The following is an 11962-nucleotide window of genomic DNA, read 5'->3' as shown; positions in this document are numbered from 1 at the left end:
TGAAGCCCTGATATCAGCCTGAAATAGAAATAACCTCTAGATTTCCCCGTGTTCCAGTGTCTCGTACAATAATCACTCTACTGGCAGGCATTCTATAGCAAGACGTTAGATTGGTCAACCAAACAAAAGTCATATACTCGTACGGGTCACACAGCTGGTAGATCCTGTATAGCCTGTGCGGGTATTCGGGTACTCTACGTCAGGCATTGTGTCATATACTAGTATGTCCATGGATTTACACGAGGGTAGTTGGGGGTATTCCTTCAAGGAGGGATTACATGGTGAAGTAAGATCATGATGATGATGATGTAATGATATAATGAAACGGCAGGAAGGTAACAGAGAAATATATCACCATTATTTTAAACAGGATTCCCAATATTACTGCTAATGCATCCATGTTGTAAACACTGATGTTTAAATATAACACAACACTACAACAATCGAACTGCAATTGAATTTGTTGATATCTGATATAGTAAATTATAAGATCGCACAAGTATGATTCGTTCCAACCAATCATACACACTCTTATAAACTGCCGGGCAAAAGATTGTATAGACCCATGATTCATGGTAGCTGAAACTAAAACAAATAAGAATTTGTTATTCGATGGTGATGTATTTGAAACGGGTATGATAGTTCTTGATTTGGACCTTACGTCTGCAGTGTTTCGGCGTCTGTTGTCAGCCTAGTAACGTTTGATAACGCTTGTAATGTCAAATCCAGTGGTGTTTACAGGTGATCATTTTCCTCTACGTTAAGTTATCTGAAGGCGTACCTGAGAACTCGTAACAGAATGATGTGTACATGAGTCTTGTGTGTCAGAGTACATCTAAATAGGTGCAAGCGTCTGCACTGAATAAAACATATCTGAAGCTGAATCCTATCTCAGATTAAAGGGGGCACGGGTGGTTCAGTGGTTGAAACTGTTACAGTTCGCTGTGCAGAGTTGCGACCCTTAGAATATGTTGATCGTGTGTTCGAGTCCATGACCGGTCCCTATTATGGAACTTGCCAGCACAATATGATGGAGGGTTTGCGAAGATGGTAACCGTCTACGGCCTGTCACGTTTCCAGGTTATGGTGACACACCATTTAAGTTACCTTACACATGAGTGTCGGATTCTGATTGGCTGAGACCCATTCTATTATTTCCAATGTGTACATGTATGCCGCTCACATGTAATATATTTACTTCGAATGAAACAGATCAAGGGGGAATAACTCAAATTTTGTGTTTCTGTCTTGTGCAAAATGAATGGGTGCCTGTGTGTGCGTGTGTGTGTGTGTGGCTGCTTGAATTAGTCCGGATGCCGATTTTTATAGTACAAGCCCACTGACATACCATGCCGCAGTTTAACATGAATACCACACTCAACAAAGTATACTGACTCCGAACCCGCCATTCCTTGTTTTTAGTCCCTTAATGCCGAGCACCAGGCAGGGCAAAAATAAGTACCACATTTTCACGTCCTTCGACCTTCCCCCGACAGTTTGCCCTCCGGGCAGGCGCACTTTCCACTAGACCACGGAGGCCGTTCTTGCATGAAGAGACATACCTGCAATATAATTCAGGCTCGGGGAACATAAACTGACATTGAGGGTATGCCCTCCCACCCCCTCGAGAGATGCGAACAACTAATAAATTAAATATAACTGAAGTATTATTCAAAGCGGTGTTTAAACAAACACAATGTATATATTCCTCAGCACATCTCAAGTAAGTTATATATAACTCTTGGGTTTTTTTTCTTCCAAATATACTTATGCGGGGCATGACACCTTCTGTTCACGACGAATCTAGCGGGCAACCTTTTCTATACTTACTATGACATGTTTGTATGACACTCGCCTCAACGCATGTTCCAGCTCGCCCATACAACACAACATGGAGGTGAACGGGTCGCAGCAAGTCCTGACATACCACGTAATACTGGTTATTGGAGCTCTTCCGGGACGTACTGTGTGTTGGACATTGAACATTCCCAGGACGGCGTCATTCATAACTTTGGGTATAATAGAGCCTTCGGTTGTTCCTTTGGGGGCATTTAGGTTTGTTTTTTTTATATTTTATGTATCATAATATAAAACCAGTCATAAATAGATTTCTTTAACGTTCGTTTTTTTTCATCTTGACGTTTCATCACAAAATCAGTTGTTGCCATGGGAATATTGCATGTATCACTGACTGGGTGAAAAGGTTCTGGACACTGTGAACAGTATTTTCGGCACACTGTATACAGGAACAAGGCAGGGTACAAAAGATTCTGGTCAACACCTACTACATTGAGGTCTGACTGTACAGTTTGGTCCAGGGGAGCCTACTGAACATTTCTAGGTACTATGTAATACCAAACTACAAGGTAGGTAACAAACGAGACAGTCCAATGCCAGGTGCATATTATAAAAACTAGGTTCATTTTATTGCATTATATCTGCATTGTGGGACAGAGGAAATATTGGTAATAACTGTTACATGAGTCATAAACGTATGAAACATGGCACAGAGGTTCTTCAGTGACCAACAAAGATTTATGGCTGTAATGTTTTTTTAATTAAGCCAATCGCAGTCATGGCAACCATTTTTTTCAAAATGGCCGACATTTGTCAAAATGGCTATTTCAAAAACAGTAAAGTACATTGTGGCCAATAATTGTTTTCATTCACACATAAAACTAAGCATGATGTTTAGTGTATAAGTGTCTTATAATAATCACTTGATGTAAATCCAGTCAAGACCCAATATCGATCGGCCACAAAGTGGCCGCCATAACAAACCTTTTTTTTTCATTAACGAAATATCTGGCTTCGTACTGCATTGACAGTCATATCACATTATTTTCATAACTTTCTTTGCATCTTACAATATGTTTTAAGAAATGGACATTTCTGAACATATCAATAGGCCTTTAGTAATCCAAACTAATAGGCTTAGTAGTGAACTAGGGGCCACCAATCATTTTTTGTTATAAATATTTTGAAAGGCATAAGATTTGGTAAGGTATGTGCACTTTTACTCTATCAATATACGAAATGTGAAATTTAGCAAGTGTTTAAGAGGGAGTGATATTTTACAGGATAATAATATAAGAAGTTTGCCCGAATGTTTGACAAAGCAAAAAGTGCAATGTCTAGACTGTGGGTCAAGAGCCGTCAAACAGGTGGGGATGCAATCAGACATGGGCGTGGCAGGCCTAAAGAGTCGGTATCCACACAAGATCGTCTCATTACATTAATTGCCCAAGGTTAGGCAGGCCTTCAGATGCCACCCAACCGGAAACCATTGAAGCTATAGAAAGAAGAATTTTGTCTGACCGACGAGTGAAAGTATCTGAACTTTCTGGGGAATTCCAAATATCAGTTGGAACTGTTGCAACCATTATCATGAGCATCTTGGTATGCCCAGGGCATCTGTAAGATGGGTACCTAGAAACCTCAGAGTTTAAGATTGCCATCAGAGAACTGAAAGTTGTTAGGACCTCCTGGATCTCTATACTGCTGATGAAGCCGGATTTCTTTCTCGTCTAGTGACAGGTGATGAAACATGGATTCACCACTGGGACCCAGAAACTAAATTGGAATCCATGCAATGGAAGCACCCCAATCCTCCGCCTCCAAGGAGGTTTCGCACTCAACCATCGGCTGGCAAGGTAATGGCCACCATATTTTGAGATGCAAGAGGCATATTACTGATTGATTACATGCCACAAAAAACTACAATCAATGGACAGTATTATGCTAATGTAATGAAAAGAACTGCGAAAAACTATTCGCCAGAAACGCCCTGGGATGTTAACACGTGGTATTCTACTTTTGCATGACAACGCTCCGGTTCACAAGTCGAGAATTGCACAGGCCGCCATATGTGAATGTGGATTCGAACAGTTAAATCACCCACCCTACAGCCCAGACTTAGCCCCCAGTGACTATTTCCTGTTCCGGAAAATGAAATCTGCCCTACGTGGAAGACGCTTCCGGGATGACGAGGACATAAAGGCTGCCACAGAGGCGTGGTTAGAGGGCCAATCTGCGGATTTCTATAAAATTGGTATTAAAAGCTTGAAGGACAAATGGAATAAGTGTATTGAGGTGAATGGAGATTATATTGAAAAATAGAAGTGCAAAAGATATTCTGCGACTTGGTCTTATATTGAAGTTGCAAAACATTTTGAACGCTCCTCGTATGTGTTAAAATGTATCTTCAACACAGCCTTTCTGACAACCAGTATATTGGAACATAGAGAGAACATAGTGCTTATACAGGAAAATGTTCTTGAAATACATTTACCATTTCATTATATAATATTGTATAGTCAATGTATGCCTGAGACATTTATCGTCATTACACCTTTACTATCATTTCATTAGTTCCCTTAGTTTTGGCAGTATATTTCACATGGATTCTGACATTCATCTTCACACATGTAGAAACAAAAACCAGTGCATAGTAGTTCATTGGCATTGCGTGCACATGTTGTTGTAGAGCATACTGACCATTACATTTGCAAGATGTCAATTCTAACAGTCCTTTGTTAGACTTACATTGGTTGCTTTGTCATCAACACAGGATGACTTTACACCGTCTTTGTCTTTCAACCATGACCGTCAACATACTGAAGATCATGTCCCTTCTCCAAACATAAACTTGGTAGTTTGCTCGTTGCATGTGCTGAATAAGATGGTTTGAGGTCGGGGGTAACCTTTCCTTGTTGGCTTGCGTCTTACAGAATAGCCAGTATCTGCGATCTTCTGCCTTATTTTCCTGTCATCAACAGAGTCCACAAACAAATTACTCACATAGCCTTGTTAATTCTTCATCTAACTCTAGGGACACCAAACAGTTCTGTAGCGAAGTCAGTGATCTTTTTCTATCCTATTCCTGACAGTGAACTGTTTGAGTCACATCATGTGAATGCATGCAGTAATAATAAAGCTTTGCAAATGTGTGGTCCCGCTCTTTGAGGAACAGAATGATTAAGCATGAACCTCAGCTTGTCTTTCAGGCCTGTCCGAAACCAAAGCACTTGACACTCCATATCAACAAAAAGAAAAGTACAGAGCATATCAGCATCCCTATCTGGTGACCATTTGCGTTGCTACAGGCGAGACAGCGGCGGTGCATTAAAGACACCAGATGACTGAAAGCAGCCTTTGAGACTGGCCCAACTGAGCTTGCCTGTTACCGGCTGGTTCTGGTCCTGTCGTAGGCGTCCATCTAACTCATCCCAGACATGTGCTATGAGAGAGATGTCTGATGTTATGCTGCCTCAGAAAGTATGTTACAACACGTGCAACGTGTGAGGGCTTTATCCTGCTGCAACGTGACCTTACGTCCCTGCATTTGCACAAAGGATATAACATGATCTCGAACGATGTCGGCCTGGTAGCGTCGCCATTCAAATTGCCATTAACAACAATAAGTTGTGATGCCACCCCATACCATTACTCTTCAGCCTCCAAAATGACAACGTTGAGTAATGCAAGCATCGCTTAAGCGTTCTCCTGGACACCCAGGTCATACCAATTTGTCAGATACCCCAATTGTCAGATACCCCAGTTGTCAGATACCCCAAATGTCAGATACCCCATCTGTTAGACAGTGGAGTAGAGATGGCTTGTCAAATCATTTGAGATTTACTTGTTGTGGTAATGGACCCATCCATACATACTTCATCCTCTGTATAAATAAGATCAAATAAATACATAAAGACGTTTGAAGTTAATGGGTAAAAAATAGTCTACTCAAAGAGAATAGGATTATATAATTATTGTTTTACTTTTTACCCGACTACATTTAACCAATGAACCATTTGATCAGTAAAGCAACGTAAGATTGTAAGTTCTCGCCTCAGCTTCTTACGAGAATACTGAGCTCTGTCAATTTACATGTCTTAGTAAATTGTGCATATATTGTCAGAGATAACTGGATTAGATAGCTTATAAAAATGTGAAGAACATAAGAAATCAATCTCAAATTCATTACCACATAAATCTTAATTCGTTAGAATTAATCTTCACTTCTACGTTTCAACACTATCAATAGGATATATTGAATCATATATAAAGTTCATTTTTCTATAAACACTTTCTTTCATATTATATTAAAAAAAACACTTAGAAATCTGTACTTTATAAACCTTGTGACGTATTACATCAAGCTGAACTATGTGTGTGACGTTTAAAACCCATGAAACACAATAGATATCTTTTCATTTAAGTATAATAAGTCTTATATTCTCATAAGGTGTCTGGGAAATTGGACTCAACCATTTCACCATTTGGGTTGAACTCAACAGTGGCATTTGTGATTTTGAGGAGCGGTAGAAACTAACAGTTTTCGTCCACTAGTCCTTATAATGATAACATATAGTAAAAGGACTATAGGACTAGTGCCAATTTCTAACGCTGTTAAGGTATCCAACAACTGGGGTATCTGACAAATTGGGTGAGACCCACACCCGATATTGACATTGTTAACTGATTTGTTACACCACCCCTCTTTTAGGGTGTCACTCTGTTTCCTCACGCGTGAAGATCCGGGTCAGAATAGGTCTTCAGCAACCAATGCTTGCCGTAGAAGGCGACTACGCTTGTAACGGGATCGGGTGGTCAGGCTCGCTGACTTGGTTGGTGCATGTCGTAGTATCCCAATCGAGTGGATCGATACTCATGATGTCAATCACTGGATTGTCTGGTCTAGACTCAATTATTTACAGACCGCCGTCATATGACTGCAATATTGCTGAGTGTTGCGTTAAACAACAAACAAACATTCTGCTTCCTGTTACTAAGTATGGGTTTTGTCAGTGAATTCGTTATTATAAAACATTGCTCAAAGGAAGGGCCAAATATTATGTTGTTATTTGCAATAAGATAACAATTACACCACTTTATATTACAGTTAATATATGTGCACTACATGGAAAATATGGAATTTCAAAGAAAACATATTTGATGTACAGTTGACAATTCTACACAGAAGGCCCTTTACTGTAATATAGAAAAAAAACATGATGCAGCTAACTCTTGCCAGTGAATTTAGACACGTGGTATGGTGGTATCATGCGAAGTAAGTGTCATGATTCTAGAAGTAAAGTGTTACTGCACTCCTCGCCCCTGGACTTTCGACGGTGCGTGCTGTCAGTGTTGTAGAAGTCTCTAAAGCGCACGTAAAATCTAGGAACTGTCTAAAAATATTATGTTCATGAGTGAACTGTCTGTGGATTCCAACTTACTTTTTCAATGCGACGTCCTGGAACATATTTCTACTACTACTACTACTACTACTACTACTACTACTACTACTACTACTACTACTTTTTCAAGCAAGGGTATCATCAAGTCAATATATTATCTTGTCTTCATTGTGATATTCTCTACAGTGTGGTTCGTTAGCTTCCTTATATATATACATTTATAAACCCAACCTTTGTTAAAACAAGGACCACGTGAGATGGGAACGTAGGGTAATAAAAGAGAAATAATCAAGTTGGTTTTTGATGAGTGAACATATATTTCTTTGTTTCCTTTTAGATGGACTAGACTCGGGCCTATATTATCAGTCCTTGCAAGCCAGTACGTTTGTCTTCGAACTAAACACATGGCGTTATCAATCTAAGAAATTTACATAGTTTCTTTTGGACACATATCTTATGTCAGATAAATAATTGCTGGAGGTGTAACATATTTTGTCTTTTTGAATAGTGTTTAGGAATGTACGTGTCCTTTTGTTCATTGAAATATTTACATTGAAAATATAGTGAAATTCATCACCAGTGTCACATAGCTTTCATAAATGTTCATTCAACACACACACACACACACACACACACACACACACACACACACACACACACACACACACACACATGCGCGTCGCTGCGTTAAACCACATTTCACCTCTCCTTCACACTTCACACATGGCATTGATTACTCCATGGCACTCCATGGAACTCGGTCCTAGCTGCATGTATGTGACACTCGGGCAATTGCTGACGCGTTCCGTGGTATATATTGATGCAAAGTCTTCAGCTTCTTTTGAAATATGCACATCCATCGGAAACACAACTGTTGTCTTCTAAAGAGACAAGTAAAGTTAAGGTGATGGCAAAATGTATTTCTCTCATCCTTGCAGAATTCCACTAAATGTGCTCATCCTGTTATAGCATATTGTCCTATTGTCTGTAGAATACACTATGGACTATGGTATATCTTACTAATTTGAGGGAACCGTTTAACACGCGTAAAAGCTGGACAAATAGGAATACTGCCCGTGTTTGTATTCTTTTGGCCGGATCCTACCTGAAGGTGACTCTGCTTCAAGTAAAAAAACGTTTTGTCCTTAAAACGCAGGACATCAAGACGATGTTTAAAATATGTTCTTTGATAAGTATTTCTTAGAAATTGACGGATGACAAAGGAGACAAAACAAATGTGGATAACAAGTTCTTTATTATACTGTAATATCGACGTTTCGGTATATATTCTTATACCGTTATCAAGCAAGACTTAATATTGAGGGGCGGTCGGGTAGCCTAGTGGTTAAAGCGTTCGCTCGTCACGCTAAGCCCGAGTTCGATTCCCGACATGGGCACAATGTGTGAAGCCCATTTCTGGTGTCCCCCGCCGTGATATTGCTGGAATATTGCTAAAAGCGGCGTAAAACTATACTCATTCACTCACTTAATAATGAACATGACACAGAATTATATATAGTGGGTGAAGGATTAACAGCAGCAACAATTATCATTCGTCAAAGGGATAAACATGAGTAGATTTGTAGAAGTTTAGTGAATGTCTTTTACGAGTCCACAAACACATACTACGGGGTTGAGGTCTTTATTGCGATGCGATGAGTGTGATCAAGGATCTAGATATCATACACGTCTGTGGGTGATACAAGGGTGTGGATCCCAACTGCCACACGTATGGCAACACCATAGACAACACCACAGGTTAACTCATAACAACAGAGGGAAAATATAGTAACAACATGATGATGTATTTTCCTTGTGTTGTTATTAGTTAACCTACTCATGTTAATCCCTCTGACGTATAATTGTTGTTTCTATTAACTTTCACCCACTATATATAATTATGCACCATGTTCATGATTCAATTTTGTTTGACAACGGTAAAAGGATCTATGCCGAAACGTCGCTATTACAGTATAATAAGGAAGTTGCTATCCATATTTCTTTTATCTACTTTATGATTTATATTATTAATTTATATAGACAGACAGACATGGATGGACGGATGATAGGTAGGTAGAAACGCTTGTGTGGTTGCTGCTTTCATTAACATTATTAACTCGCGCAATATAGCATGATTCTAATTGTTTTGTCGCTGTTAGCTTAAATATGACTTGCTGTACCTTGCATTTAATTTCTACTATCGACCTCAAATCAGAACGCGTCGTCTGCTATGCGATAACAGCGAATAGTGCCCTCTATCGGTGTGCACATGGCAACCAGTAAACTAACTCGCGCGGAGTGTTACGCGCTTGAGTAACATCGCATTGGATAACTACAAACAAACAACAAACAAGCTTCAAATCTTCCTCCAACTGAATAATGATGTGTTTTCCAAAGGATTCAGATTTTAATCATACTGATTAAGTGTTTACTGCTCGAAAGCGAAGACTGGGCGTTTAGAACTTTAGAATTTCGCGGATTGACACTGAAAGGGGGTTACAAGGACCAAGATGGCGACCAGTGCCAAAATGTCTTTCAACTACTACCAAAATGGAAAATATGGCACGTTGCCTCAAAATCCCCAGAAAGACATGGAAGTTACACAAGACATGCATCTTAAAATGTCAAAGAAGATCGCTCAGCTCACAAAGGTTTGTATGTATATCTATTCGATCTAGAACCGGACATAGAAAACCTCGATCAGGCGTGTTTGTTTTGGTTTGACAGTCACAGTGTAAGTTCGTTTATGTGGTGTTATGTACTTATAGTGTCATGACAAGTGATCGTGTCTTTCCAAAATGTACATTTCTGATGTGTATTATCTTGAAACAAACACATCATTTTGTGTCGTTTTTCACGTGCAAATAATATGTCAATTGAACACTCTAGATCTAAATGAGGAATAATATCACCAAAGAATAAATAGGGGCCTAATGGACATACTGTACGTTCTAATGAAGCTCTAGAAGAGGGTATAGTGAAAAACAAATCCACATCTCTAGACTTTTTAATTTATTTTATCTTTTAAATAAATACAAGCAATTACACTTGAAGATAGTATGATAATAACTTAATAAAGCGGATGTTGAGTGGGTGGAGATTTCTCAACCAAGACCTTCCAATCAGTTGCTACTTATTTATTCTAAAATCTTCTGCAAATGCCTGTCCAATTTTCTATGACCTCTCTGTGTCATCTCAGTGAATATTACATGCTCGTGGGTTTCACCGAAATGGTAAACGTCTGAGACCTGCATCACTAAAATTCCTCCCACATTAAGCTGACAGGCCGCAATATAACTGGAAAACTGTTAAAAGCGGCGTTAAACCCAACTCATTCACCCACCTCACCCAACAGTGAATATTATCTTGAAAAATTATTATCACTGTCATGACTATCCCCAGTTATCAAGTGTATATTTATCTACGTTCTATTATAATGAATAATATTATCTACATTCTATTATAATGAATAATATGAAATGGAACCATTTGCCACCATACCTTTGTTGTGAGTCTGGTTAGAAGACACTAAAGATAGACGCCCATTTAAATCACACTGTTCTGTAATGATTGAAATAAGCAACATTGTAATCAGCGCTCAACTTAACTTTGTCCCCTCCTGCAGCCTTTTACTTTAGCCACAAGTCCAAAGCCAGAGTCTAGTAATATTCGGTTCTGTGTAGTAAGCCCAGCTAATAATTGTCCATATAGATCTAATAACTAAATAATATACTGAAAATTGTCCTAAAATTAAGAGCAGGTAGATCAACTATTTTGGGGACAGAATGCTTCTGAAACGAAATTGTGGTGGTGAATGGTCAGGGTATATATCATTATAGAATGGAGATATGATTCACTGGATAATCAAGGATGTGTGCCATTACAGTCAATCTTCATGTTCTGCCATTAAAAGGGAAAGATTAAAGGACCTAACCAAATCAGTGAATTATACCTGGCATGAGACATCTAACAATACAGTATCATAATCAGCTGTCTGTGACTAAGGCAGCTAATATGATATCCAAGTTCAGTCAAATTTCATTCAGTCTAACAAGCTTAGCTTATGACATTGACAGTCCATATGTAAGTAGTAAAATCTGCTGAAAAGGATATGGAAGGACAAATTCAGGCTGGTACACTCGAACTGTTTGTCACAGACTGAACAGTGTACAATTTATGTCCTAATACATCTTTTGTATCACAGCAGTGCATATTGCATCATGTCACCAGTGTCTGAAATAACCTTTCAAGGCTATCTGGAGACTCGTAAATGTAATTAACCAGTCTTCCAGAAAGTTGCAGGCCTGCATTTGTATATACATGCCAGAGTATCCTAACTGTCATAACAGCTGCAAATGTCTTTTTAACACTCAGCGTCAAAATAAATACAAAAAGAAGTACTGGTTCATCATGTTCAAATTTTCTACCAGACAGTGAGGCAGAAAGGAAAAAATTTCCAGCAGTGGCACAATGCCTGTCTGCTAAGTGTGACACAGTGTCTCATCCTTATGGATGGCACAGGACCAACAATATCACTAATAATCAGGTTGCTCCATGGAACATATTTCTGTGGCATGGATGGTATGTACTTCTAGTAAGTAGCATGTGTATGTGTGAGGAAATGTTTTTAGGTGTGACTTGGAGTACAGGGATTAACATCATGAGTTAACTAGTCCAATTCTATTCACACCAGTGTTTTATCATGTTTATGGAACATAACTAGTTTCTTCTTGGAAAAATAGTCTCTCAAGATTTTTATTGAG

General features: G+C 39.0%; 1 protein-coding gene across 3 annotated transcripts in view; it reads left to right on the top strand.

The window, feature by feature from the left end:
- Window positions 1-9484: 9484 nt before the first annotated feature.
- Window positions 9485-11962, top strand: part of LOC124116983 (protein FAM184A-like) — a 106281-nt gene continuing 103803 nt past the window's right edge. For all 3 annotated transcript variants that reach the window (XM_046478658.2, XM_048393516.1, XM_046478651.2), the window contains exon 1: window positions 9485-9850. In XM_046478658.2, coding sequence (XP_046334614.2) covers window positions 9710-9850 — 141 coding nt within the window. In that variant the 5' untranslated portion in view covers window positions 9485-9709. The remainder of the gene's footprint in view (window positions 9851-11962) is intronic.

This window comes from Haliotis rufescens, unplaced genomic scaffold (assembly GCF_023055435.1).
Source record: "Haliotis rufescens isolate VD_foot unplaced genomic scaffold, xgHalRufe1.0.p SCAF_12, whole genome shotgun sequence".
In the NCBI taxonomy this organism is placed as follows: Eukaryota; Metazoa; Mollusca; class Gastropoda; order Lepetellida; family Haliotidae; genus Haliotis; species Haliotis rufescens.
The sequence above is the reverse complement of the archived record's forward strand: the minus strand, read 5'-3'. Positions and strand labels throughout refer to the sequence as shown.